This window comes from Hypanus sabinus, chromosome 4 (assembly GCF_030144855.1).
Source record: "Hypanus sabinus isolate sHypSab1 chromosome 4, sHypSab1.hap1, whole genome shotgun sequence".
Lineage (NCBI taxonomy): Eukaryota > Metazoa > Chordata > Chondrichthyes > Myliobatiformes > Dasyatidae > Hypanus > Hypanus sabinus.
The window spans coordinates 161,074,878-161,101,050 of record NC_082709.1 but is presented as its reverse complement, the minus strand read 5'-3'; the positions used below and the strand labels follow the sequence as shown (position 1 = coordinate 161,101,050).

Here is a 26,173-nt window from a genome sequence, read left to right as displayed (position 1 = left end):
TTGGTTGGTTAAAATGGAAAGGTGGTTGGGAAAAATAATACTTAGCTTTGTATTATCTCAGTAGTATTAACTGTCATTTGGTAACTGGAAAGACATAATATACAGTACTGTGCAAAAGTCTTAGGCACCCTAGTTATTTATATTTATATATATATATATATATATATATATATATATATATATATATCCACTCAAGACTCTTGTACACTACTGTATTAGTATTGTTTGAAGGCACTGGAACAGAAATAGGCCATTCACTCATGTCTTGTAACAAAAATCAACAGAAACCTCTGACAGAGAAGTATAAGTAATACATTTGGATGGGTGGAAGAGCAGAGGCAATATTGAAACAAGGCATAGTTCAAACAGCGCAGGTGGAAAGGAACTGAGGGTTTGTGGGAAGCACTGTGGTGCAGCTATTACAACTGTTGTCTCACAGTGCCAGAAACCCCAGTTCAAACATTACCTCAGATGGTGTCAGTATGGGATGTGCATATTCGCCTTTGAGGACATAGATTCATCCTGATGTTCCCAGTTTCTCCCGAACTCCAAAAGCGAGCAAGTTGGTAGATTGACTAGCGACTGTAAATTGGCTCAGGATTGTAGATGAGTGACAAAATAAAGGTGGAGATGATGAAAATGTAGGGAGAATAGGAACAACGTTGCTAAGATTGAAAGAGTGCAGAAATTAGGATATATGCCAGAACCGGAGGGACTGAGTTATTAGGGAGGCTGAGCAGGTTTGGACTTTATTCATTTGAGAATGAAAGGTGATCTTAGAGAGGAGTATAAATCATGAGGTGCATACATTGGGTAAATACACATTGGTGCAGAAGAAATTTACCAGGATGCTGCCTGGATTAGAGAGCATATAAGGTTGAGTGAGGTAGGGCTTTTCTCTTTGGAGCAAAGGAGGATGAGAGGTGACTTGATGGTGTACAAGATGGCAAGAGGCAGATTGTTAAAAGCCAACACCTTTTTTGCCAAGATTGCGATAGCTAACATGAGAGGACATACTTAAGGTAATTGGAGAAAAGTACACGGGAATGTCAAGAGGTAGGAATTTTTATTTTACAGTGAATGATGGGTGCATGGAACACGTTGCTAAGGGTGGTGTAGAGTCGGATACATTAGTAACATTTAAGAAACTCTTTAGATATGTACATGGATGAAAGAAAGATGGAAGGTTTTGTGGGAAGGGAGCGTTATGTTGACCTTGAAGTAGGTTAAAGTGTTCCATTTCTATCCTTTTTCCCCCATGGTAATGGAAGGAAGAACTAGAGGGAATAGGTTTAAGTTGAGAGGACAGAGATTTGATAATAACCTCAAGGGCAAATTGTTCACCCAAAGGACTGCTCATACATGGATTGAGCTGCCAGAGGAAGTGTTTGAGGCAGGTACATTAACAATATTTAAGAGGTATTCAGACAGGTACATGGACAAGAAAGTTTTAAAAGGGATATAGGCCAAAGGTGGGCAATGGGACTAGCTTACAGGGGCATTTTGATTGGCATTACCAGCTGAACAAAGAGTCTATATTGCATGGCTCTAGAATTTTTAAAAAAATATTTAATGTTTAAAACTCAGTGCTTCTGCACTACATCACTCAATTACTTTCACATGCTGAGGTCTTAGAAGGGGACAGCATCTATCGAGTGTAATTGGCAAAATATATACCTTTCTGAAGTTCCTGTTTAGTCACAAGAAGTGAGCCCAATTCTGGTTACCACACTTTGGAACAGATCAAAGAGTTCTTGAGAGGGTACAGGAAAAAATATCAGAATAGGTCTGAGGACAAATTAGTTTAACTGAAGATTAGGTTAGAGAGTCTCAAGTTGTTTCTTTGCACAGAGATTAAAGTTGACAGAAAGCGTCAGGTTATGGTAGGGCAAGATAATAACAGTTCTCATTATCTGATGGCACAACAGAAAGGGGAACACAAATTTAAGTTCTGCATAATAATTACGGGGGGGAGGCGTGGAAGAACATTTTATACAGTGAGCAGAAATGGTCTTGAACTTGTTGCATACAAGAGTGGTGAAAACAAATTATATTAATGTTTACAGGCTAACAGTGAGGCAAGTGCAAAAAACAACATTTAGGAGGAGCTTGGACAAGTACGTAGATAGGAAAGGTTTAATTGGATATGGGCCAAAAGCTGGCAAACAGGACTAGCTTGGACAGGACATCTGGGTCATACTGGACCAAAGCTTCAAGACAATGTTGCTTGTCCTAAAACCAGCAATGTCTCCAATCTACGTGATACTGAGTGAATGGACTATTGGTTCTGTAGAATTCCTGGGCTGAACCTTGTTCCTCTCTACTGTAATGAATTTATGACTTGAATTTTGTCCCTTCATATTTCTAATATCCTTTCAGTGAAGACTTGTTTCCTAATATTGCTCTTGAATGTCATATCCTAAATTTTCAGATTACATGCCTATATTTTGCTTCCAAGAGAAAAATGTCTCACCTTTCACTTTCTCTCATGTTTGTAAAATTTCAGTTATCCTCAACATTCTGTATTATAAGGGATAAATCCCTCTTTTACTCTGATAATGTACTGTTTTCCTTCTGCTGCATATCCTTCCTAAATGCAATTCTTCAGTCACTATTCAGTTTTGCACAAGTCACAGCAATCTAACTGGACACTAACAAGAGACATCTTCTGCCAACGAAGAGAAAATATTACATATTAAAAAAACATTATGTCAATATATTTGACAGCTTTTCGGACTCAAGACCAAACTTATATATGAATTTGAGAGAACAAAGCCATGCATTAAGTTTGCAAAATTTGAATTGAAACACAGAAAGAAGAGTATAAGTGTAATTTATGTTAGTGATGCAAGAGCAGAAATCTCTAGCAAAAGCACTGTCACTTGGAAATAAGCTACCTCATCCAGACATTCATTCTTTATTTGTAAGCCTGGCTAGGCTGATTGATATATTTCTGTGCTCTAGAACAAATCACTGGATAATAATAGGTAGTTCCTATGTTACTACTCCTTTCATAATCACTAAACTGAGGCCATCATCACAATTTATTTCATTGTTGAGACTGGCTGAATCAACGCATCTTGAGAATCAAAGGTATTTTCTTCTGATGTGTATAATTTAGAAAACAAACAGCAAACTTATGCAGAGGAACTGGGGCAATGTTATGTTTATGATGATCAACGAGCTGATTATCCAATTGTTACCATCAGCAAATTATATCAGTAGTCATTTTCAAATACTGAAAGCTCTAAAAATAAGTTTAACAGTTTCTCCAAATGGATTACATTAGTAATTTAGTCATTCCAAGATGGCCAAACTGCTCTAAAAATCTTCTGAGCTGAAAACACTATATCTGCACTATTTGCTTTTACCTTCCACACTTTGGCTCTTTGGTCAGCGGGTATGCAACGTCCTTGAATTATGCTTCTGAGCGTCTCCAAGTCACAGCCTCCTTCATCCAATGCTTCAGCTAGTTCTTTATCCCTAAGATAGAAGTGAAAGATCAACAACTCACTATTTAGGTGATCTTTGATTTAGAACACTTACCAGGAATAAGTAGTTCATTTCAGTCTGTGGAAATACATTAAACTACCAGTAGACTAGTCTTAACAATACTTGCAACACTTTAGCACTGGCTGACTTAGAAGTAGTGGAAAAGAATATAATCCAATATTAATGTCACTTGCAAGGACTAGAAAATGGCTGGAACAATAAATAAAACCATATTTGTTATGTTGAAAGAGAAGCTATAATAATTGTGCATGGCAAATATAACTGGAAATAGTATTAGAAATTAAATAGACAATAGTTGCAGGAGTAGGCCATTTGACTCTGAGCCAGTACCACTATTCACTGTGATCATGGCTGATCATACACAATCAGTACCCCGTTCCTGCCTTCTCCCCATATCCCCATACCTCGAGCTATCTTTAAGAGCTCTATCTAACTCTTTCTTGAAAGCATCCAGAGAATTAGCTTCCATGCCTTCTGGGGCAGAGCATTCCACAGATCCACAACTCTATGGGTGAAAAAGCTTTTCCTCAACTCCGTTCTAAATGGCTTACCCCTTATTCTTAAACTGTGGCCTCTGGTTCTGGACTCCCCCAACATTGGGAACATATTCCCTGCCTCTAGCATGTCCAATCCCTTAATAATCTTATCTGTTTCAGTCAGATCCCCTCTCATCCTTCTAAATTCCAGTGTATACAAGCCCAGTCACTCCAATTTTTCAACATATGACAGTCCTGCCATTCCGGGAATTAACCTCGTGAAACTACGCTGCACTCCCTTGATAGCAAGAATGTCCTTCCTCAAATTTGGAGGCCAAAACTGCACATAATACTCCAGGTGTGGTCTCACCAGGGCCCTGTACAACTGCAGCAGAACCTCTTTGCTCCTAAACTCAACTCCCCTTGTTATGAAGGCCAGCATGCCATTAGCTTTCTTCACCACCTGCTATACCTGCATGCTTACTTTCAGTGACTGATGTACAAGAACACCTAGATCTCGTTGTACTTCCCCTTTTCCTAACTTGACTCCATTTAGAAAGTATTCTGCCTTCCTGTTCTTGCCACCAAAGTGGATAACCTCACATTTATTCACATTAAACTGCATCTGCCCACTCACCCAACCTGTCCAAGTCACCCTGCATTCTCATAACATCCTCCTCACATTTCACACTGCCACCCAGCTTTGGGTCATCTGTAAATTTGCTGATTTTACTTTTAATCCCTTTATCTAAACCATTAATGTATATTGTAAATAGCTGCAGTCCCAGCACCGAGCCTTGCAGTACCTCACTAGTTACTGCCTGCCATTCTGAAAGGGACCCATTAATCCCTACTCTTTGTTTCCTGTCTGCCAACCAATTTTTTTATCCATGTCAGTACCCTACCCCAATACCATGTGCTCTAATTTTTATAGAGCACTACAGCAGAGAAACAGGCCTTTTGGCCCACCTAGTCCATGCTGAACTAATATTCTGCATTGTCCTGTCAACCTGCACCCAGAACAGAGACATCCATTCCCTTCCCATCCATGTATTCATCCAAACTTCTCTTTGATGTTGATATCAAACCTACATCCACCACATCTGTCGGCAGCTTGTTCCACACTTGCACCACCCTCAGTGGGACCTTATCAAAGGCTTTCTGAAAGTCCAGGTACACTACATCTACTGGCTCTCCCTTGTCCATTTTCATAGTTACATCCTCAAAAAATTCCAGAAGATTAGTTAAGCATGATTTCCCCTTCGTAAATCCATGCTGACTCAGACCAATCCTGTTACTGCTATCCAAATGTGCCGGTATTTCATCTTTTATAATTGACTTCAGCATCATCCCCACCACTGATGTCAGGGTAACTGGCCCATAATTTCCTGTTTTCTCTCTCCCTCCTTTCTTAAAAAGTGGGATAACATTAGCTACCCTTCAATCCACAAGAACCGATCCTGAATCTATAGAACATTGGAAAATGATTTCAAGACGCAGAGGCAATTTCTATGGCCTTTCTTAAGATGCTCTCTCTATAGTACTGTCTGGTTCATTGAGAACTTTCCAGCACTCCTTTTTACGCTTATTTTCTATATACACAGAGCTCTGGTTTGTTTTAGTGGAAAGGCAGTGGCAAATCTAAGTCTATGAATGCTATTTCTACTTTCGTCAACGTGGAATACAAAAACTGTTTTCTGTATGGGAATTAATTTTCATGTAGGTACCTCTAAACAGTTTTAAATTTCTCACCAGTTAAAAAAAAAGAGCTGCCTATTTTTCCACATTACATTCAATGCACCATATTGTCAATAGACATAGCCATGTTCATATCGCCCTGATCCTCTCCACACTCTCCTCACAACTCACATTGCCATTCAGCCTTGCATCAAGAACAAACCTGGATATGTAACACTTGATCGCCTCATGCAAATCATTAAAATTAAAAGTGAACAGCTAGGTCCTATGCACCAATCCCTTTGACACTCTTCTGCTCACAGCCTCCCAGCATGAGGATGATATGCTATTGTCTACATTCTGAAGTATGTTTGTTAACTAATCCTCAAGTCACATTAATATATTACTCAATGTGCGGATCTACAAGTTCTGTTGTTGAATATTATGGAGTATTCCTTATTTTCTTCTGCTCCACAGAGCTACATATGTAACATCAATAATTTTTGATGACATGCTTTCAAGTTGCAAGGAACCAATGCTGAGTGTATTATTGTTTCACATCATACTAGCTTAAGTTAAACTTAGAAGAATGTTGCAAAGAATTTTTCAAGTCACATATAGAATATAGAAGATTTAAAGAAAAAAAGTACACAGGAGTTTCAGCAAGATGTTACCCCGATTAGAGATCTTGAGTTAAGAGGGAGGGGGCAAATTAAATAGGATTGATTTGTTTTCCTTGGAACAAAGGAGGCTGAGGGGTGACCTGAAAGAGGTATGCATAGATTCAGTAGATAAAGCATCTTCCCCATAATAGTGGCATCAAAAACAAGATGGAAAATTCAAATGATTCTGAGTAAAAGTTTTGAAAACTCAGAGATGTTGATATCTACTGTCAGACGAGGTGGTGGGATCAGATAATCAGTACATATATCACGCATTTAGACAGGCACTTGTATAGGCAAGGCATAGAAGGATTCAAATCTAACTGAGGTATATGGGATTAGATGGATAGGCAAAAGGCTGGTATGGATATGGTGGGCCAAGAAACCTGTATTTGTGTTGTAGGACTAATGATAAAAATCTGCAGTTGAATGTAGGTGGAGAGACATAGAAAGGTGACAGCTGTTATTTACTGCACAGAATAAGGTGAGAATAAACTTTCACTCGCAATTACATATTGCAGTACATAATTGAGATTAAGTTGTTGAAGAATTGGGATCAAATTTTAAGAATACAAATACATATCCTTAAATGCATGTCAACTATAGGATTGTTCTGATTTGTATAGCTTTGATTTGTATAGTTTGGTTTGTATAGCTTTAGATGAAGACAAGGGAAATTGAAAAAAAAAATCAACTCTGCAAAACAAGTCTATAGTATCTTTGGGTTTTATGGATATTGGCAAAAGTAAAGAACAAGATGTAATAACAACTTTACACAAAGTAAGCATTAGGTCATAGTGCACAGTGTGTGTAGTTTTACATACACGTTAGGGAAGAGCAATAAAACTACACTGTTAATGCAAATTTATCAGTGAGGAACCATGATTATTCGAATTTTAAGATACTGGTGCAACTTCAACCACAACTCACATCAAGAGAATATTTCACCAAAATCATTTATGAAGAACTTTGTTATGATGAATAATAGCTGATTGAGTATACAAATTTCAGTGCAATTCAGATTATCTGTATTTATTTATTACATGCACATTGAAACATACAGTGAAATTTCTAGCTTGCATTAACAATCAACACAACCCAAGAACGTGCTGGAGGAAGCCTGCAAAATACAGTAAGGTTCATTTTTCCCTACAAGTTGATGAACCATGAATTGCTTTGTCCCAGGGAACAATTAGGGACATTATCTATTAAATCTTTCAGTATAAAAGCAGCTAGGTATTTGAAACTTTGAAAAATCAATGAAAAAGGAAGCAGATTTATTTTGAAGTACTCTTTCTGAAAGCCAAAGAACTCTCACATTGCTGTGAATTTCTTTATTCTCATTGAATGTGTCTCCATTGATCAGTTATTTATGCATTAATACATTTCCAACCAATGCTGCAATTTCTCTTTAAACAGATGTTGCCATTAACAGATTCTGATCAAGAAACTTAGAATAACAAATACTTTAAATAAGAACATAAGCAGCATGAGTAGACCACCCAGCCTGTTGAGCCTGCTCTGCCATTCAATAAGATCATGGCTAATCTGACCATGGACTCATCTCCACCTAACTGCCTTTTCCCCAGAACCCTTAAGTCCGCTACTATGCAAAAATCTATCCAACCTTGTCTTAAATATATTTACTGAGGTAACCTTTACTGCTTCATTGGGGGCAGAGAATTCCACAGATTCACCACAGTGGAAAAGCAGTTCCTCCTCATCTCCATCCTAAATTTACTCCCCTATCTTGAGGCTATCTCCCTTAGTTCCAGGATTACCTACCAGTGGAAACAACTTTCCTGCCTCTATCTTATCTACCTCGTTCATAATTTTTATGTTTCTGTATGATCTCCTCCCATTCTTCTGAATTCCAGTGAGTACAGTCCCAGGCGATTCAATCTTGCCTCATAGTCTAACCCTCTCATCTCTGGAATCAAACTGGTGAACCTCCTCGGTACTGCCTCCAAAGCCAATATATCCTTCCTCAAGTAAGGAGACCAGAAATGCACGCAGTACCCCAGATATGGCCTCACTAGTACCCTGTAGAGTTGCAGCATAACCTCCTTGCTCTTAAATTCAATCCCTCTTGCAATGAAGGCCAACATTCCATTTGTCTTCTTGATAGCCTGCTCCATCTGCAAAACAACCTTTTGTGATTCATGCACAAGCACTCCCAAGTCCTTGTGCACAGCAGCATGCTGTAATTTTCTACCATTTAAATAATCTAATCTTTCATTTTCCCTTCCAAAGTGGATGACCTATCATTTACCAACATTGTACTCCATCTACCAGACCCTTGCCCACTTACTTAACCTATGTATATCTCTCTGCAGACTCTCCATATCCTCTGCACAGTTTGCTTTTCTGCTCAATTTAGTATAATCAGCAAACTTAGATACACTGCACGCGGTCTCTTCTTCCTGATTGTTAATGTATATCGTGAACAGTTGGGGATCCGGTACCAACTCCTGCGGCACACTGCTCACCACTGACTGCCAACTAGAGAATCACCCATGTATCCCAAATCTATTTGTTAACTAAGCTCCCATCAATGCTAATACATCACCCTCAACTCGATGCATTCTTATCTTATGGATGTCTTTAATGTGGCACCTTATTGAACGTTTTCTGGAAATCCAAGTAAATAACTTGGATCCAAGTAAATCCATCTGTTCCTCTCTATCGTTATATCCTCTAAGAACTCCAGTAAGTTTGTTAAAAGATACTGTTAAAAGAGAAATGTTAAATTATATGGGGAGCAAAACCAGGTTGAGCTTCACATAGAGAAAACCACTAATGGAGTCTAGCATTAAAAGCAGAAAGTGCTAGATACATAAAGCAGATTGGACAGCACTGTATCCATTAAAAGTCTACTAGCTCACATAATTATCTTGATTACATCTCCCACAATGCTTCTCGGAGAATATTTCATTTTTCTAATTTCTCATCTCTTTTGTAACTGTTCTGAAGGATTTATACACAAGTGCTTCTGAAGAGTCTTCCTTTTTTCTTTACTCCGGCTTCCAGGTTTCATAATTTTCATGGCTCTCAACCCTGCTCATACTCTATTCCCTGCACCTTGTTTTCATCTTCTCTTTCCTTGCTAGAAGAAGGACATTGGTCCCTTATTCGCTTTTCATTCTAGCAGCCTTCTCACTCAATAAAATCTTCCTTAAAACAAAGTTCAAAGTAAATTTATTATCACAGTTCATATATTTCACCATATACAAACCGGAGATTCATCTTCCACTATCTTAAAAGGGATTCTACCATCAGGTACACTGCATTCTAATAAGATCATTCTCTTCCTGACTCATTGCATCTCCACAAACCACTCCTGCAAAACTTGTCCTTTAACTTCACTCCTCCCAACATTCAGGATCTCAAATAAACATTTAAGGCAGCCTTTCTCAACCCTTTTTGTCTTGGAGGAACCCTTGAAATAATTTTCAGGTCTCAGAGAAACCCTGCGTAAAAGTTATTAAATCTACAGCTCATGGTATGTTAGTGTGATCAGTAAGTTGGAGATGTAAAACTCCAAAAGTAATTGTTAATGCCCTTGAGTACAGAATTGATCTTTAGCCAACCTTCCTTGGAAAAAAAAACAGGTAGCTAAACAGCTTAATTTTTGTGAAATTAATCTTTTTTTTCTTACATTTTAAAAACATAAGGCAAGCACAATAAATCTGTCAAATAACTGGCTCAAGCCAAAATGGGATTTAATTTTTCTAAAGGTAGGTTCGGTAGATTTAATTTAAATAAAGATTGTAAGTTGATTTCATGGTATTTAAAACCTGAAAATTTACTGACAACTTATTTAAAGTTACTAAAAACCATAAACCATATTAATATAGCACAAAACACAATTTTATAAAGGCTTTGAAAAAACATGCTCTTACTAAGTGACATGATCAGACTCAAATATAGGCCTGGCCCGTGAAACCTGTGCTTGTTTTTTGCTGCTAAAATACTCAATTTTGGGTTGAACTTGAGAAAAGTACATACAGAGTTCACCTCATTTCAACTGAAATTAGATGATCTCTATTCTTGCTCTTAATGATCGTTATACAAGAAAAGCTTGCTCACACATGTAAGAAGTTGAAATCTGCAGCAAATGTTCAATGCTTTCCTATGAATGGTAGGATACTCTAAATTCACAGAAATCCAAAACGTCCAGGAGCATGTCAGTAATTCTCATGTGGAGTGCACAATCAGACTGCAGCGCACACAGTTCTCAGGTTGAGCAGAAGATTCAGGAAAGGGTCACTCACCCAGTCATACACTTGTGGTGAAAGGGAGGAAAAATACTCTTCAATTTGTTCTGCAGATAGTTTTCAACAAGATTCAAAACTTTCTGATCCTTCTTCATTCTCAAGCCCAAGCAGTAGTGGAAACAGTTCAAGATTTCCCTTTGCACAATGATTTTTCCAAAGATTTAGTTTCCTTTTAAATCCAAAAATGTTGTCAGTTGAAGTCAAAACATTTTCTCCAGGGCCTTGCAGAGACTTGTTCAACTGGTTCATATAATGAAAAATGTCTGCTTAGTAGGCTAGTTTCTGCAGACATTCTTCATCTTTAAAGCACTCAGCAAAATCTGGCCTACTATTTTCTTGAAGGTACTCCTGCAATTCACTTTTCAGCTCAAATACCCCGTTGAGAACTCTTCCTCTGCTAAGCCATTGGATTTCTGTATGTAGCAGGCTCTTTGTCCAGTTTTTCACACGTTTTATTAAACATTCTAGAGCGAGCTGTTTTGTTTTAATAAAGTTAATCATTTTTGTAGCATAATCCAGAACTTCTTTCATTTCATCTCCAAGAGCTTTGACATCAACACCTCTCCGTGAAGAAAACAGTACTGTATGTTGTGACAACGTCAGGATTTTTTTTTTACAAGGGCAATGAAATCTCTCATGGAGCCGGTCATTGATGGGGCACCATCAGTACTGATGCGAACACAGTTCCTCCAAGACAGACCTTTTGTTTCCAGATTTGAAGACAAAACATTCAATATATTTTGGCCTTTGCTTGCTTCAGGCAGCTCTTTGCAACAGAAAAAGTTTTCTGTAATTTCACCATCATTTACAAACCTTACAAATGCTACCACATGACATTTATTGGCGAAATCTGTTGACTCATTAACCTGGATAGAGAAGCTTTTGTTTTGCAGCTTGTCACACAAAACCTCTTCAGCATCCTGTGACATGTCATCAATACGTTGACTTATCGTACTGTTTGAGAGTGGCTGCCTTCTTGATGAACAAAAACTATGCAAGAGCCCATTCCCAAGTTACCATATGTTGATGACTGCGCTCCTTACACACACAGAAGAAGCACTAGAGGTTTCAGTCATAGTTTGCCGAGCCTGCAAGGGCTTTTGGGTTAACAGTCAGTCTGAAGAAAACAATGATCCTCCATCCTCGTGGCGTTTACCACCTATCTCAGATCATCATTGATGACTACCCTCTCACCATGGTTGAGCAGTTCACCTAACTGGGTGGTGTCATCTCCAATGCCGCTAAGGTAGTAGGGGATGTTGACAATTGACTCATCAGAGCCAGCAGTGCCTTCGGGTGCCTCCAGAAACGTGTGTGGAAGAACCACCAGCTGCGTCTGTCCACAAAAATCCAGATGTACGCCATCGTCATAACACTGCTATTCAGCTCTGAAGCCTGGGTCTTGTACCACAAGCAAATCTGGTTGCTTGAGTGCATCCATCAGCACTGCTTCTGCTCTATCATGGGTATCAGCTCGCAGGATTGGGTCTCCAACATAGAGGACCCGGAGAAGGCTAAACATCCAAGCATTGAAGCCACTTTGCTGCTCAAGCAGCTCTGCTGGTCAGACACGAGTCTCACACAGACAACTCCAGGTATCTGAAAGCAGTACGCTACAGAGAACTCTTTCAGGGCAAGAGAGATCATGGTGCCCCATGCAAAATGTACAAAGACCAACTTAAACAGCAGTTGTCTCAGGCAAATATCAAGATCAAATAATGGCAGCAACTGGCTTGTGACAGAGACTGCTGGAGAACGCTGATCATTGGCACAGCCAAGAATTTTGAGGAATCCAGAAGAGTAACTGCTGAAGAGAAGAGGAGATGCAAGAAGGATCCCATTACTCAAGCACCCACATCCTAGCTGTACCCATGTCCCTACTACTCCAGAGTCTGCAGATCCAGAATTAGACTCTACAATCACTGATGATCATGCTGTCGCTCCTGAAGATTCTTCTTCCTTCCTGATCTTTGCAAGTGTTATCATTTTGAGCATGAATCCTTTTCGATTTCTTGTACTGCATCTTGTCTTAGCATTTTACCCACTATAATTTTACATGCCGGCATTATTAGGTTCTCACCAACTATGTGACTTTTCCTTTTCTGGGTACAGGTGTTCCCCGTTTTACGAACGTTCACTTTACGCCGCTTTGCTTTTACAAAAGACCTACATTAGTAACCTGTTTTCGCATTACAAAGAAGATTTTCACTTTTACAAAAAATTTTCCCATATAAATTAATGGTTCTTCGCTTTATGCCATTTTGGTTTAAGAAAGGTTTCATAGGAACACTCTACCTTTGTAAAGTGGGGAACACCTGTATTAAGTTCTGCTACTAAATAACATGCTTCCTGGACCCTTTTACTGACTGACTTTATTAAGCTTTACTCTGCTTGTTTTGAGATTCCAATAGCCATTTAAAATAATCAGCATTTTTATGAGTCACGTGGCTGTGATTTGTAGTTGTGTCTTTTCAGTTTTGCTGTAATTTGTAAGTTGTTTGCCACAGACTAGGCACAATGGAATAGGATAACTTGGATCACCAGTCCATTGAAAACACATTGATAAGCAGCTTTCATTGTAAAGATGGACTTATTTGTGTCTGCTGTTGCACCAGTGCAGTGAAATAACTCAGAAGATTGTAATTGAAAAATCACTATGTTGGACCATCAGACGTGTCTGTAAAACATGGGGGTTAATAAAATATAAAAATGGGCGAGTCCATTCAATGCTTGGAAAATGCACTTCATGCCCCTCATCAGCCTACTGTCCTCTCCTGTGCAATACAAAGCTCACCAATTATCAACGGCTTCCTCATCTCATGTCAAAATCTGAGAATGAACTGAACCAAATAAACATGATCCTACTGCGCACTGCCATGCTGGGCTGGAGACCTCTAACAAGATTGCTAACAGGGCTGCTCAGTTGCTGCTCACCACAGCGAGTGCTAGCCTCACGCGTTCAAAAAAAACTGCTCATTTTGCATAATCATGACCTCTCACAGAACCCTAGGGTTCTGCAGAGCCTCAGATGAGAAACCCTGCTTTAAGGTGAAGCAATAATTCACTTGCATTTACTCCAATCTCCAGTACTACATTTAGTACTCACAGTCTGGTCTTCTCTACGTTGGAGAAATACTTTGCAGAAAATTTCTAATCACCCCACACAAGTAGCCCTATGTTTTCAGTTGCTCTTTTATACTTCTACAATGCCATCCCTCCCTGCCTCTGGCCTCCTACATTGTTTCAACAAAGTTCACACAACATAGAACAGTACAGGCCCTTCAGTCCACAATGTTGTGCCAACCCTTAAACCCTGCGTCCAGATAACCCCCCCCCACCTTAAATTCCTCCATATACCTGTCTAGCAGTCTCTTAAATTTCACTAGTGTATCTAATGTTACGAAGAATGAACAGCTCTGATGGGCAGAAGGGTGCAGAGTTGCCCATGTCCCCCTCCCCTGGGAGAATTACAAACCGTTACTTTTGCCATGCTGCTAATGAGAGAGAAAGAGATGGAACAAAAACATGCCAGAATATCTGCTGCTGATAAGAGAAGGGAGAGGCTTGTTGACTCACCATATTATGACTCCTGAAAGACTTACGGCTTCTGAGAAGCATTGTTTACTTGGTACCATTCTGTTCATTAAAATTCCTCAGTGGACAGCCAGAGTGGGCTGGTTTGATGAACAAAGCCATTCAAAACTGATAGACACCTGAGACCCTGTGAGTAGGGATAAAAGTGAGGTCTGGGGAGACACCCCTCAGACACATCAGGAGACACACTAGTGAGCACTGCTTGAGTGTTGGAACCCACGAGAAGGTGTGGGGCATTGGGGACCGAACAAAGGATTGGTCAGTTTAACTCACAGTGTTATAGCAGGGCCGGTGGGGCTTGTGTGTGTGCCCGCCCTTGCCTGGGTGACGAGTCCACCACAGAAGAATGGTCCAGCTGAAGGACAGAGGGGTCATACCTGAATGGCCACAACAACACAACGACGGATCAAGAACGCAAAGGAAGGTTTCCCTGGCTGTAGCTGTTACTGTTTGCTCTCTCTCTCTCTCCAACAATGAAAACACAAGAACCAACAACTACCTCAACACGTATGAACTGAACTGAACTTTATATTCACATATGACAATTTATTATCCCCTAGACATCGATAGAGCTTGTTTATTATTGATTATTATTATACCCACACTTTTAGGTTTAGTATTGCTAATGTGTATTATCTATATATTTGCATTGTTGATATTGATTTGTATATTTTACTAATAAACACTGTTTGAAAATAGTACCACCAGACTCCAATGGATACTTCTATTTTTGCTGGTATTACGTCCGTAGAGAATCGCAAGATCACCGTTGGGTTGGGTCAAGGGGCCCAGGAAATGAGAATGGGACGTGCAAAATGCCTCGTTTCCCCGGCGATGTAAAGCTACGGGACATGGCTATTGCCTCCGGAAGACCAAGTTGTGTATTGAGTACTGTACTATTCACTGAAGTCCCTCAGGGGATGACCAGAGTGGGCTGGTTGAGGGATTGCATCATCCCAACCTGATTGACATCGGAGACCCCGTGAGGAAGTATAAAAGAGGGTCTGGGGAACAACCACTTTAGACGCACCAGAAGAAATGTTAAGCGACCATGTAACAGCAGGAAGTCATCTGAAGGAAGCTACGTGCGTTCGATCCGTGGCTGGAATTGGTGGCTGGAACCACGGGAAAACAGCTTTTAGCTAACAACGGGGAAGCCCGCTCCCCTGACTCAATGGATCGGCATCTTAAAAGACCTGGGGCAAGTTTAAACCGCATCACTTTTAAACCCAACAACGCTGCAGCTTGAACTAACTGATAGTGACTGTTATCTTTCCATCGGACAATACATTAACCCCTAGACAACGATAGAGCTATTTCTTATTGGTTATTATGATATCCACGCTTAGATTTAGTATTGACGACGTATATTATCTGTATGTTTGCATTAATCTTATTTTTGTGCCCTTTATCAATAAATACTTTTAAAAATAGTACCATCAGACTTCAACGGACCTCTGTATCTTTGCTGGTAAGTGATCCAGTTATGGGAATTCGTAACACTGGTAAGACACCCAGTTACGGGGTACGTAACACTAACACCAAGGAATATAATTTTACTTTCTGTTTTGGCACATTGGAGCTTTCAAGTCTTCCTACTGAGTTCAACTACAGGTTTCCACTGTTATTCGAAGGTCCAGCATTCCTATGAAATGGTTCGTAAGCCGGAATGTCGTAGAGTGAAGAAGCAATTACCATTTATTTATTTTGAAAAAATTTGTGAGCGTTCGCAGACCCAAAAAACAACCTACCAAATCATGCCAAATAACACACAAAACCTAAAACAACAGTAACATATAGTAAAAGCAGAAATAATCTGATAAATACACAGCCTATATAAAGTAGGAATACTTTCCTGCAATTATTGCAGCACTGTCCACCGTAGCGAAAATCTCATGCAAGAACTCGTGGCAAAAACACTCGGCACAAGCACCGTCTTTCCAGTAACCTTTAAGCTATGAAGCTGCCAAATCATACCAAAAAACACATAAAAATACACAGCCTATATAAAGTAGAAATAATGTATGTACAGTGTAGTATCACTTACCAGAATCAGGAAGACAGTGAGGACACTGATGATGGTGTGTAAGGCTGAGTCGGAGGTTGGGGTGGTGGGAAGTAGAGGAGACTGGAGTGTCATCTCATTGTCGTCTGTTTCCATCAGGGCAGGCAGGTCACCTTCTTCTATGTCTGCCTGCCTCAATGTCGAAGGTCGAGTTTCGTCGTCTGCTGTGGCTGATGTGGAAGGCTTGAAAAACGACAGTATGCTTGACTGCTTAGCCTCACGCATTTTTCATCCTGCAAATAAACCCTAAACCTACATACCCTTTCAAAATTGAAGTCATGCTTTCCTGCAATCATTGCAGCGTTGTCAATCGCAGTGAAAATTTCACGCAATTGCTTCATTTTCAGTTTCTGGACGACTTCACTTTCGGGCCATTCGCTACTGCGTTCGGTTTCAATTGTTGTCCTTTCTTCTTCATCAGCTCTTTATCTGTCAGTTCTTGGTCATGGGATGCCAAAACCCCTTCAACATCATCTTCGTCAACTTCCACAAACGCTTAGCCAAACACACTATATCCTTACTTCGTTCACCATGATCGAAACGCTTTATTATGTCCAGCTTTACACAAAGTGTAAAACCCTTACACGCTCTTCTAGTCTTTTCCCATACCTTAGAACTCACCTTACTAACAGATGCACACAATAAATCGACATAAAGCACAGATGCTCACAGGCACGTGTTTAAGCAATGCCGGCTAGAATGCAGTTCCGGGGGAGGGGCTTGGCTGCTTGGCTCGTGCGCTGCCTTTTTTGTAACAGTGAAAACACCTTCTGTTAGCCAAAGCAGGTAACTAATGTAGGTCTTTCATAACAGCAAGGTGTTGTAAAGTGAATGTTCGAAAAACAGGGGACACCTGTATTTCAAATAATTTCCTTTGTTTGTTTTGAAATGAGCCAGTTTATTTGCAAACTATCCATCTGTAAAATGAGATCAACTGTTTTTGTCTTTCCACAGACACTACCTGATATGGATATTTCTGGTTGATGGAGGTTGATGGAGCAATACCTTATCTCCCTCCTAGGTAGCCTCCTACCTGCCGGCATGAATATTCAACTCTCAGACCTCCGTTGATACCCCTGCCACCCCCCTTACCCCATCCCTATCTATAATTTTAGTCTGGTCCTCTTTCTCTCTTTTCCCCCCTCACTATAATCTCCTCCCAGCCCTACCTTTCTTTCTCTTTTAATTCCCATAATTCTCCACCTTCCCCCTCGCCCATTTCCCTTCAGCCTATCACTTTCCAGCTCTGTACTTCATCCCTCCCCCCATTTCTTACCCCCCTTCGACCATCCCATGTTACTTCACTCCTGATGAAGGGTTTCGGCCTGAAACGTCGTCACTACCTCCTCCCACAGAAGCTGTCTGGCCTGCTGAGCTCTGCCAGCATTTCGTGTTTTTAAGGATATTTCTGTAATGTGTTTGGCTTCACGTTCAGCAACAATGCTTAGCTGCATTTCACAATTTTACACATCCCTCTGTTTGTTTTCTTGGTCTCCAGCTGTGCATACTAATTCATTAACCGGACACCTTGTAAACTTTAGAATTACTTCAAAAAACCTGACCACCTACCAGACATACTCCTTTTGTCCCATCCATTACTCCCACAACCTCTTTGGAACTTAAACCTAGCTTGCTTTGTCACATTTTGAGATCTGATAGAAGAGCTGAAACATAAACTCCGCTTCTCATGCTGACTGACTTACTGCACGTGTTTCCACCATTTTCTGCTCTTATTTCTGTTTCTAGCACCTGCAGCTTTTTAATAATTAAAGAATGTTCCAAGTTTGGCTCCAGTCTGAACAAGATACCTGTTCAGGCTAAAACGAATTGGAGGCAGCAAGAAGAAAAAGGCCCAAGCAGAGTAACAATCAGTAATCACTAACAGATGCAACAACGATTTGTATTTGCACAGCATCTTTACAATATTCAAAGGTTCTTTCCAGGAGCATAAGTAAACAGTCTCCAATTCCATTTCAAAGCTTGATTGCAACAGTTCAGCAAATGATTTCAGAGACTATTAAAGTCTATAATCTCAAAAGAGGTACAGATATCTTTAAGAACTGTAATGCTGGAAGAAATCGCAAAGGAGCAGCAAGATCACAGAACAACTTGAAAACGAAGTTGCTCCTGGTATGGTAAATGATATGTTCCTGGTGCAGGTTGATGGGAGGGGAGTAGGCAGTTCAAATTGATGGACTGAAGGACCTGTTTCTGTGCTGTAATGTTCTATGACTCTATGAAAGGGAAAATTTACATCAAATTGTTTAGCCAGGAGCCTGATATACATTGGAACAGTACTGGTAAAGACACATGCAGGTGCAATTGCCGCTGTGTCAACAAGCAGCATAGCTGACAAAGTGAATGTGAAGTTTGCAGCTCAGGGTTTAACAAGATGTTAAGGTTTAATCTAAGTTAATGCTAGATAAGAGTGACTATAGTGCAAACTAGGAACAATGATAATAGTTGGCTGAAGTAGTAACCAAATAGTCAGCGAATACATGATGTGGCAACGTTAGAACAGCACTCCTAATTATAATATCCTTCAGCCTGTGACAGCTTCCACTGACACTGAATGTGGCTCCCTAAATACCTACAATCTGATTTATAAGCAATAATGACAACAATTTTACACAGGCAACAGTTAACAACAAGAGCAAATTGTGGTTCTAAAACACACTGCTGTTCATTGAATTTTGGAATTATTGAGTACTGAAACAAATCATAGCTATTGGGAATAAGTCCTTGTTGGTTATGGCAGTATCCTCACATGGATATACAATATATATTCAATGTTATGATAGGCTGAGTGTGACTTGTCTGCAAGATACCATAAGATATTTGGTCAAGTATACAGGAGAAAAAAGCCAAGCAAGGAAAGAGTAGACAAAGAGCTTGTGTAACAACAAAGCATGTTAATTGAGAGATGCACTGAAGCAGAGCCAGGGCTATTGAATACTGAAAGAAGGGTAAAGCAATGAGATACATATGTCAGATAGCTGACATCCCATTAAAGAGAATCATACAGGCGTGTATAAGTCAAGAGTCATGAAGAAAACATACAAGAATGGAGGCAACCAGGATGATTATATCATGGAAATATTATTAAACACTCATTGGATTCAAAAATTCAGCATGGAATAATGGGTGACCCAATATGCCATTTATCACTGACCTCAACAAGCATCACAGTGGTAACATTTAATGGCTATCACTCCACTACCAATTATGACTGTGCCAAATCTCAAAAAAATGGTGTTATGAGTCCTGACGATTTTTTTTATTGAACTCCCTTGCTTATAATCGGTACTATAAAGGCTTGCTATAACTCTTCGCCTTCTTGTAGTAATCATCCACAATTTTCATACCAAGAAGTATTTAACAGTGTTGTGGGCATACCAAGAAATATGTGACTGGGTTTTCAACTATTGTGGGACTATTATTTTTTAACCAGAGTGCCATGGGGAAGAATGGATAGATTCATAAATCTGTTGAAGAGAAAATTGGAAGTGAAAAAGCAAAGGACACAACTGTGGATTTTAACAATGTGCAACAACTGCAGAAAATAAAGCATACTGTATAAAATAGTAGCTATATTAAGACTATAACCAAGACAAAAGCAAGAAGAAAATGTGAACGGTACAGGCTTAATAACATTAAAAATTGATGTTTCAAGGAAAGTGGACTGCAAGTTTCTTGCCCAATGTAATGAAGCATGCATAAATCCTATTTGCTTAGTTTATCAACAGTTGTGTTCTGCTTTTAACTGTTGTAATTTAGAACTTAAATACTGTTCATGCAAACTTCAGTGAAAATTGCTCACTGGTACTAACCCAAGTAAAATTGAACAACTTTCTTGTTAAACTCATATGCTAACAGCATGGAGGAGATACAGGAGCCTGATGACTCGCACAATTTGGGAACAGCTACTTCTCTGAACATCCCATGAACACTACCTTGTTATTATGATTTTGCAATATTCATTTTGTGATTTATAATTTTGTCTTTGCACTGTACTGTTCCCAAACAGCAAATTTCATGTCACAAGTCAATGACAATAAATCTGATTCTAACGACTTCATTAAAAAGCCACAAAATCAGAATGTTGCAGAAATTACAACAAATGTGACTTTTGAATTGTTGTAGATTTCAGAATGACTCAAAAAGTGGACTTTCCTAATGCAGAGTTGCTTCTTCCTTCAGTTGAAATCCTGTATGCCAATGTTATTTATCTATTTGAGGTACAGCATGGAATAGGTGCTTCTGTCCCTTTTTGCTGCACCACCCAGGAGCCACCCAATTTAAGACTAGTCTCATCACAGAACAATTTACAATAACCAATTAACCTGCTAACCAGTACATCTTTGGAGTGTGGGTGGAAACTGGAGCAACCGTAGAAAACCCACGTAGTAAACTCCTTACAGATGATGTCAGAATTGAACTCTGAACTCTGACATCCCAAGACGTAATAGCGCGGCACTAACCGTTACACTACCATGGCACCCAATTTTAATTAAAAACCCTAAAAGAAATAACATGACTGCAATTACCATAAGGGTACACAAAAAGGGGGGAAAAAAGCTGTGTTAACAATTCATTTTTTGACAGAACCAGGTTTTAGCATTGAACATGTGGCTGTTGTGTTTTACTATTTATTGTTATGTTTATTACTTAGTGTTGCATTTGTTATGTTATGATTGCACTGCTCCTAGGAAACGCTATCTCACTCTGCCCTGCAGAGCTGATGTATTGTTAGAATGACAATAAAGTTTTTGAATCTTGAAATAGATGAAAATAACAATTTGTGTGTTATCTTCGGTTCATTTATCAATAGGACATTTTGGAAAAACAGCTTTAATATCTTTGAAAGACTAAAATACATTCTGACTTCCCATCTCAATTCTTTTTGCTGAGAGTAACTTTGTCCGGACAAAAGTAACATCTGCATGCACAGATGGTGTTCTCAATAGAGGGAAGCAAAATAGATTGATTGCCTGAAGGGGAAGTGAAAGAAAAAACCAGATTCACACTGTACATCATTAAATTATATATTAAAAAAACAATTGCAGGTTAAGTGAAAGCAAATGAACTGCAAAATGCCATGCAAATATAAAAGGTGGCCAATTTTCTTGTTTCAAGAACACTGGTCACCTGAAGATTCATACACCACTGGAAGATTAAAACACTCACATAATTCAGTGAAGTGACTTATTGTGTGTCAGAAACCTTGTAAAAGTTGTGGATCTTCCTTTAAAATTGCTTAAAACCAAATAGAAATAGGATAAAGGACTTGGAAAATACAGAGTGGATAATTAAGCAAATGTGGGAGTGCTTGTTCATGAATCACAAAAAGTTGGCTTGCAGATACAACAGGTTATTCAGAAGGCAAATGGAATGTTGGCCTTCATTACCAGAGGGATTGAATTCAAGAGCAGAGAGGTCATGCTGCAACTCTACAGGGTACTGGTGAGGCCACATCTGGAGTACTGTGTCCAGTTCTGGTCTCCATACTGGAGGAAGGATATACTGGCTTTTGAGGCAGTGCAGAGGAGATTCACCAGGTTGATTCTAGGGATGAAGGGGTTAACCTATGAGAAGAGATTGAGCCACCTGGGACTGTACTCTCTGGAGTTCAGAAGGAGAGGGAATCTTATAGAAACATACAAAATTTTGAAAGGAATAGATAAGATAAAAATAGGAAAGTTGTTTCCATTGGTAGGTGAGACTAGAGCTAGGGACATTGCCTCAAGATTCAGGGCAGAAGATATAGGACGGAGACAAGGAGAAACTGTTTTTCCAGGAGAGTGGTGAATCTGTGGAATTCTCTGCCCAGGGAAGCAGTTGAGGTTTCCTCACTAAATATGTTTAAGAAACGGTTAGATAGGCTTTTACATAGTAAGGGAATTAAGGGTTATGGGGAAAAGGCAGGTAGATGGAGCTGAGTTTACGGACAGATCAGCCATGATCTTATTGAATGGCAGGGCAGGTTCGATGGGCCAGATGGCCTACTCCTGCTCCTATTCCTTATGCTATGCACTAAAATCTGCAAGATGAAGGGAAACAAACTTCCCAGTTATATGTTGCTTGATTTTCAAAAAGATTTGAGTCTAAATTTCAAGACAAAATGAAATGCAAAGATTAAAAAAACACTGCATGAATGAGGTCAAGGATCATCAGGCACAACTTTGATAATCAAGTTTTTTTAAAAGTAAGTTTTTGAAGTAAAAAAAAGTGCATAGGTGCCTTTCTAAATTCCATAGTTCTCTGCAATTTTTTAATAAAAGGATACTTTTTTATTGTTCAAATCAACTACTTGGCTTCATTACTCTGAAAAATTATATTATTAAATAACAATAAGCCATTCGATAGTTTATGTGGTTCCCACATTGAAGATTTTTTGCTTCTGTTTGAAAAAAGAGTAATGATCATAGAAATAGGAGGTTTACTTATTAAAAGGAGAGGTACTATTTGATTATTTTGATGTTAAGCAAGGAAGCTCAATTTATAGTCTCAGCAACAAAATGTATTTGATTTAAAGGATTAGCTAAGAAGTAACTACACTGGAAAAGCTAACTGCATGAAAAAGAGGTAGTTAAAACAAAATAATTAGGATCCCTGTGACAAACTGCCATAAAACCATTACTTGTAACTGGATTATTGAGGCCAGTTCTGGACATCATAGTTTAATTAAATGATTGTAAGAATGAGGGACTTCAGCTACACTGTACACTAGAGAAGTTGGAATTGTTCTCGATGGAAAGTAACATTTCGACAGGATCTGCTAGAGGTATTTAAAATAATGAAGAGGTCATACCAAATAGACTGAAAGAGAAACTATTTAAATTGGTGGGATGTCCAAAACCATAGGATGTAGTACAAGAGAATTATTGGCACAAGAATCAAAGGGAAATGTTGTGAGACTTTGTTTCCCCTCAGTGAGTGACTGGAAGATGCACAAGACAGCAGATGCTGGAATCTGAAACAAAAAAACCCCAAAAAGGAACTCAACAGGTCAAGTAGCTGCTGTGAGGGGAAAGGGCAGGTGGAGATAGATTGGGAGGAGGGAAAGATGAAGGTGGACACAGTGCTGGAGGATGACAAGCTGGAACAATAAGAGTACCAGTGCCAGAATCTGATAAGAAACTATAGTGATAATGGGAAGAAGCAGGGGAGAGGTGAAGGGTTAATGAAACCAGATTGGGGAGAGGATCTTGTGCGTCAAATCTATAGATAACAGGTGAATAAAACAGTAGGTGGGGGGGGGGGGAAGGAGGAGTGGGACAGAATCAGGTGGATGGGTATGGGAAAGGAGAAAATATTGGAGGACTAGAGACCCTAACTGTCGTGTTCTTTTCTCTCAGTCTCTCTCTCTCTCTCTCTTTACCCCTTCATCTGATCTAACCCTGGTCCTGCCATTTATTCCTATAACATCATCCTTCATCCCACCTTTGTTCACGTATCACTGACTCCTCCCCTGTGTTCTCACCAAGTTCCTCCAAAAATTTGTGTTTTTTTTCAGTGAATTGTTAGCAATACATAGTCAGGAGCCTTACTAGTGTACCCTAACAGTCATAAATGTCATTGTAACCTCAATTATCCAACAAACTTGTCATAATACGGCTATGAAATTATAATCCGAGACCGGTTATAAGATTAAACCAGCATATGTGAAACAACCTGTGGACTGTAGCAACACAATTCCTTCTATTCTGCAAAAACAACAATGCCAAAGCAGTCTCATACCACAAACATGAGAAAATCTGCAGATGCTGGAAATCCCAGCAACACATGCAAAATGCTGGAGGGACTTAGCAGCACAGGCAGCATCCATGGAAAAAAGTACAGTCGACATTTTGGGCTGAAACCCTTTGGCAGGACTCATCTTGGTGATCTTTTTTCTCACTGCTAACTTCTTAAGAGTTTATTCTTTAATGGCTTTACAGATTCCTGACCCTTTTTCCCAAATTACCACCCCGTAGGTGCAGTTGTAAACAGAATCAATACTTTTTTAAGCTTAATAAGCATCACATCTCACCTTTTTTCATACTGAAAGCATACAAGTAATAAGTGTGCTCAAAATATTTGACAGCAACAGAAACATAAGTATTAACAGTAATGACCTCATAGCAGTCAGCCACTGGATGCACATTAAAACTTAACTTGAACACTGTTAAAACATAAATTTGTGCACAAAGCTCTGCCCTTTGTCCAGAAACTGCAAAGTTTGCAAAACAATTTTTCACTACTCATTCAATACTGTTCTCTGTTAATGCCATTGTGGTATCTTAACAATTTAGCCAACTTGAACAAAAGAAAGCTCAAATACGTTAACTATTTATCCATGCTAGTATGTAATGGCAGATTTAAGGAACAGTAATGTTAATTCTGTGGTTTTTACAATAATTTTAATACAAAAAAACAGTTTTGTTTTAAGTTCACTCAAATTATTTTGAGTTAATAGTGTGGAATAAAGTATTAAAGTTTGAACTGGTGTTTTTACATATCGAAATTGTCTTTCAAAGTAAGAAATGCCTCTCTACACCACTCTTTTAAAAGGCAAAAAAATAAACCAAACTTCTGTCTCAATATACAACGTCCTCAGTAGATTGCTACAAAAATTCCTGAATTTCAGAAACCAATAAGATACAAGCTTAAAATTTAAGATTCACACATTTCTTTAAATGTAACTATATTTAAGTATTTTATATCCTTAGGGGAGGTGCAGCACTTCTGAACACTTTTTGTGAAGTGATTAAGGCTTTACTGCTACAGTCGTTTAAACAGCCTCGTTTAACAACTACTAATTTCCACATTCATCACGGAATTCCGATTTTAATGAGCTTGATTCTCCATTGCAGGGTAAATAACTAGCTTTACATTCGATGTGAAGTAACACACAAGGAACTAAAATCAAGAAACTCTTGTCGCACTTAGCCCAAACCCTCACTGGATCCTCTGCTCAGTTTCAAGCTCTGAGCTTGGACTCGATGGTGATGAGCCACTTCTCCCCAACCGAGAGACATCGCCACCCTGGACATATTCAAGGCCCACTGGCTCTTTTCCACTCAAGGCAGACCATAAGCCAAGTTAAGACACCCACCAGCTACTGCCGCCGCCGCCGCTGCCCCCTCCGCCCGGTACCAGCTGTCCGTCCTCGACGGCCGCCATCCCTCTCTCCGCTTCCACGTCTGTCGCTCAGCTGTTGCCGTAAACTGACACCGGATTTTACCCCAGTGTCGTGAGAGGAGGGAGCAGCCGTAAATCAACTCCGGGGCGAGTGGATTTACGGCAGTGTCAGCGCGGCTCGCGACCGTGAAGCTAATTCATTAGGGTGATAAAGGTTTTGTTTTTCCTTTATTAAATTGCTCATGTGATGATTATAAAATAAACGTTTTCATAATGCTGACAAAAGAAAGGAAAACAATGACTTCTGGAGAAAAAAATTACGGAAGTGCTCAAATACTCAACAAGTCAGTGCTGTGGAGAACAAACTTCGGTATTTGTCATTAGAAAGATTTTCACTGCATCCTCACAGCAATCAGCGAGAGATGCCTTAAAGTAATTACACTTTCTTCCCCTCCATAGATGCTGCCTGATTTGCTAGGTTCCTCCAGTCTATAGCTCAAGATTTTAGACACCTATTGTTTCTTCAAAATCAGAACCGAAATTCTGATTAGTTGCCCCGAATCGATAACTGAAGTTCACTCCACAGCCACTGTGAAGTTAGCTAATTCTTGTTATTGCAGCCTCTCACCACTCAGGAAATAAAAAGTCCCTGAGGGTGCATACTGGTTGTTTAGAGGTCTTCTGTAAATCCAATTTTGATGTAATCAAGTTAGTTAAGAGCAGAGTAAATACAAACCAGCAACAGTATTAAATGATTATTTTGTAGAATACCACAAATCTGTTTTG

General features: G+C 39.4%; 1 protein-coding gene across 3 annotated transcripts in view; it reads right to left on the bottom strand.

Annotated features, from left to right (window-relative positions):
• Positions 1–25,468, bottom strand: part of tbc1d23 (TBC1 domain family, member 23) — an 89,377-nt gene extending 63,909 nt beyond the window's left edge. For 2 of the 3 annotated variants that reach the window (XM_059968630.1, XM_059968632.1), the window contains exons 1-2: positions 25,362–25,468; positions 3,372–3,483 (exon numbers count right to left, since the gene is read on the bottom strand). In XM_059968630.1, the coding sequence (XP_059824613.1) occupies positions 3,372–3,483; positions 25,362–25,429 (180 nt within the window). In that variant the 5' untranslated portion in view covers positions 25,430–25,468. The remainder of the gene's footprint in view (positions 1–3,371; positions 3,484–25,361) is intronic. The other variant, XM_059968633.1, reaches the window with a different exon arrangement.
• Between the last annotated feature and the right edge of the window lie 705 nt (positions 25,469–26,173).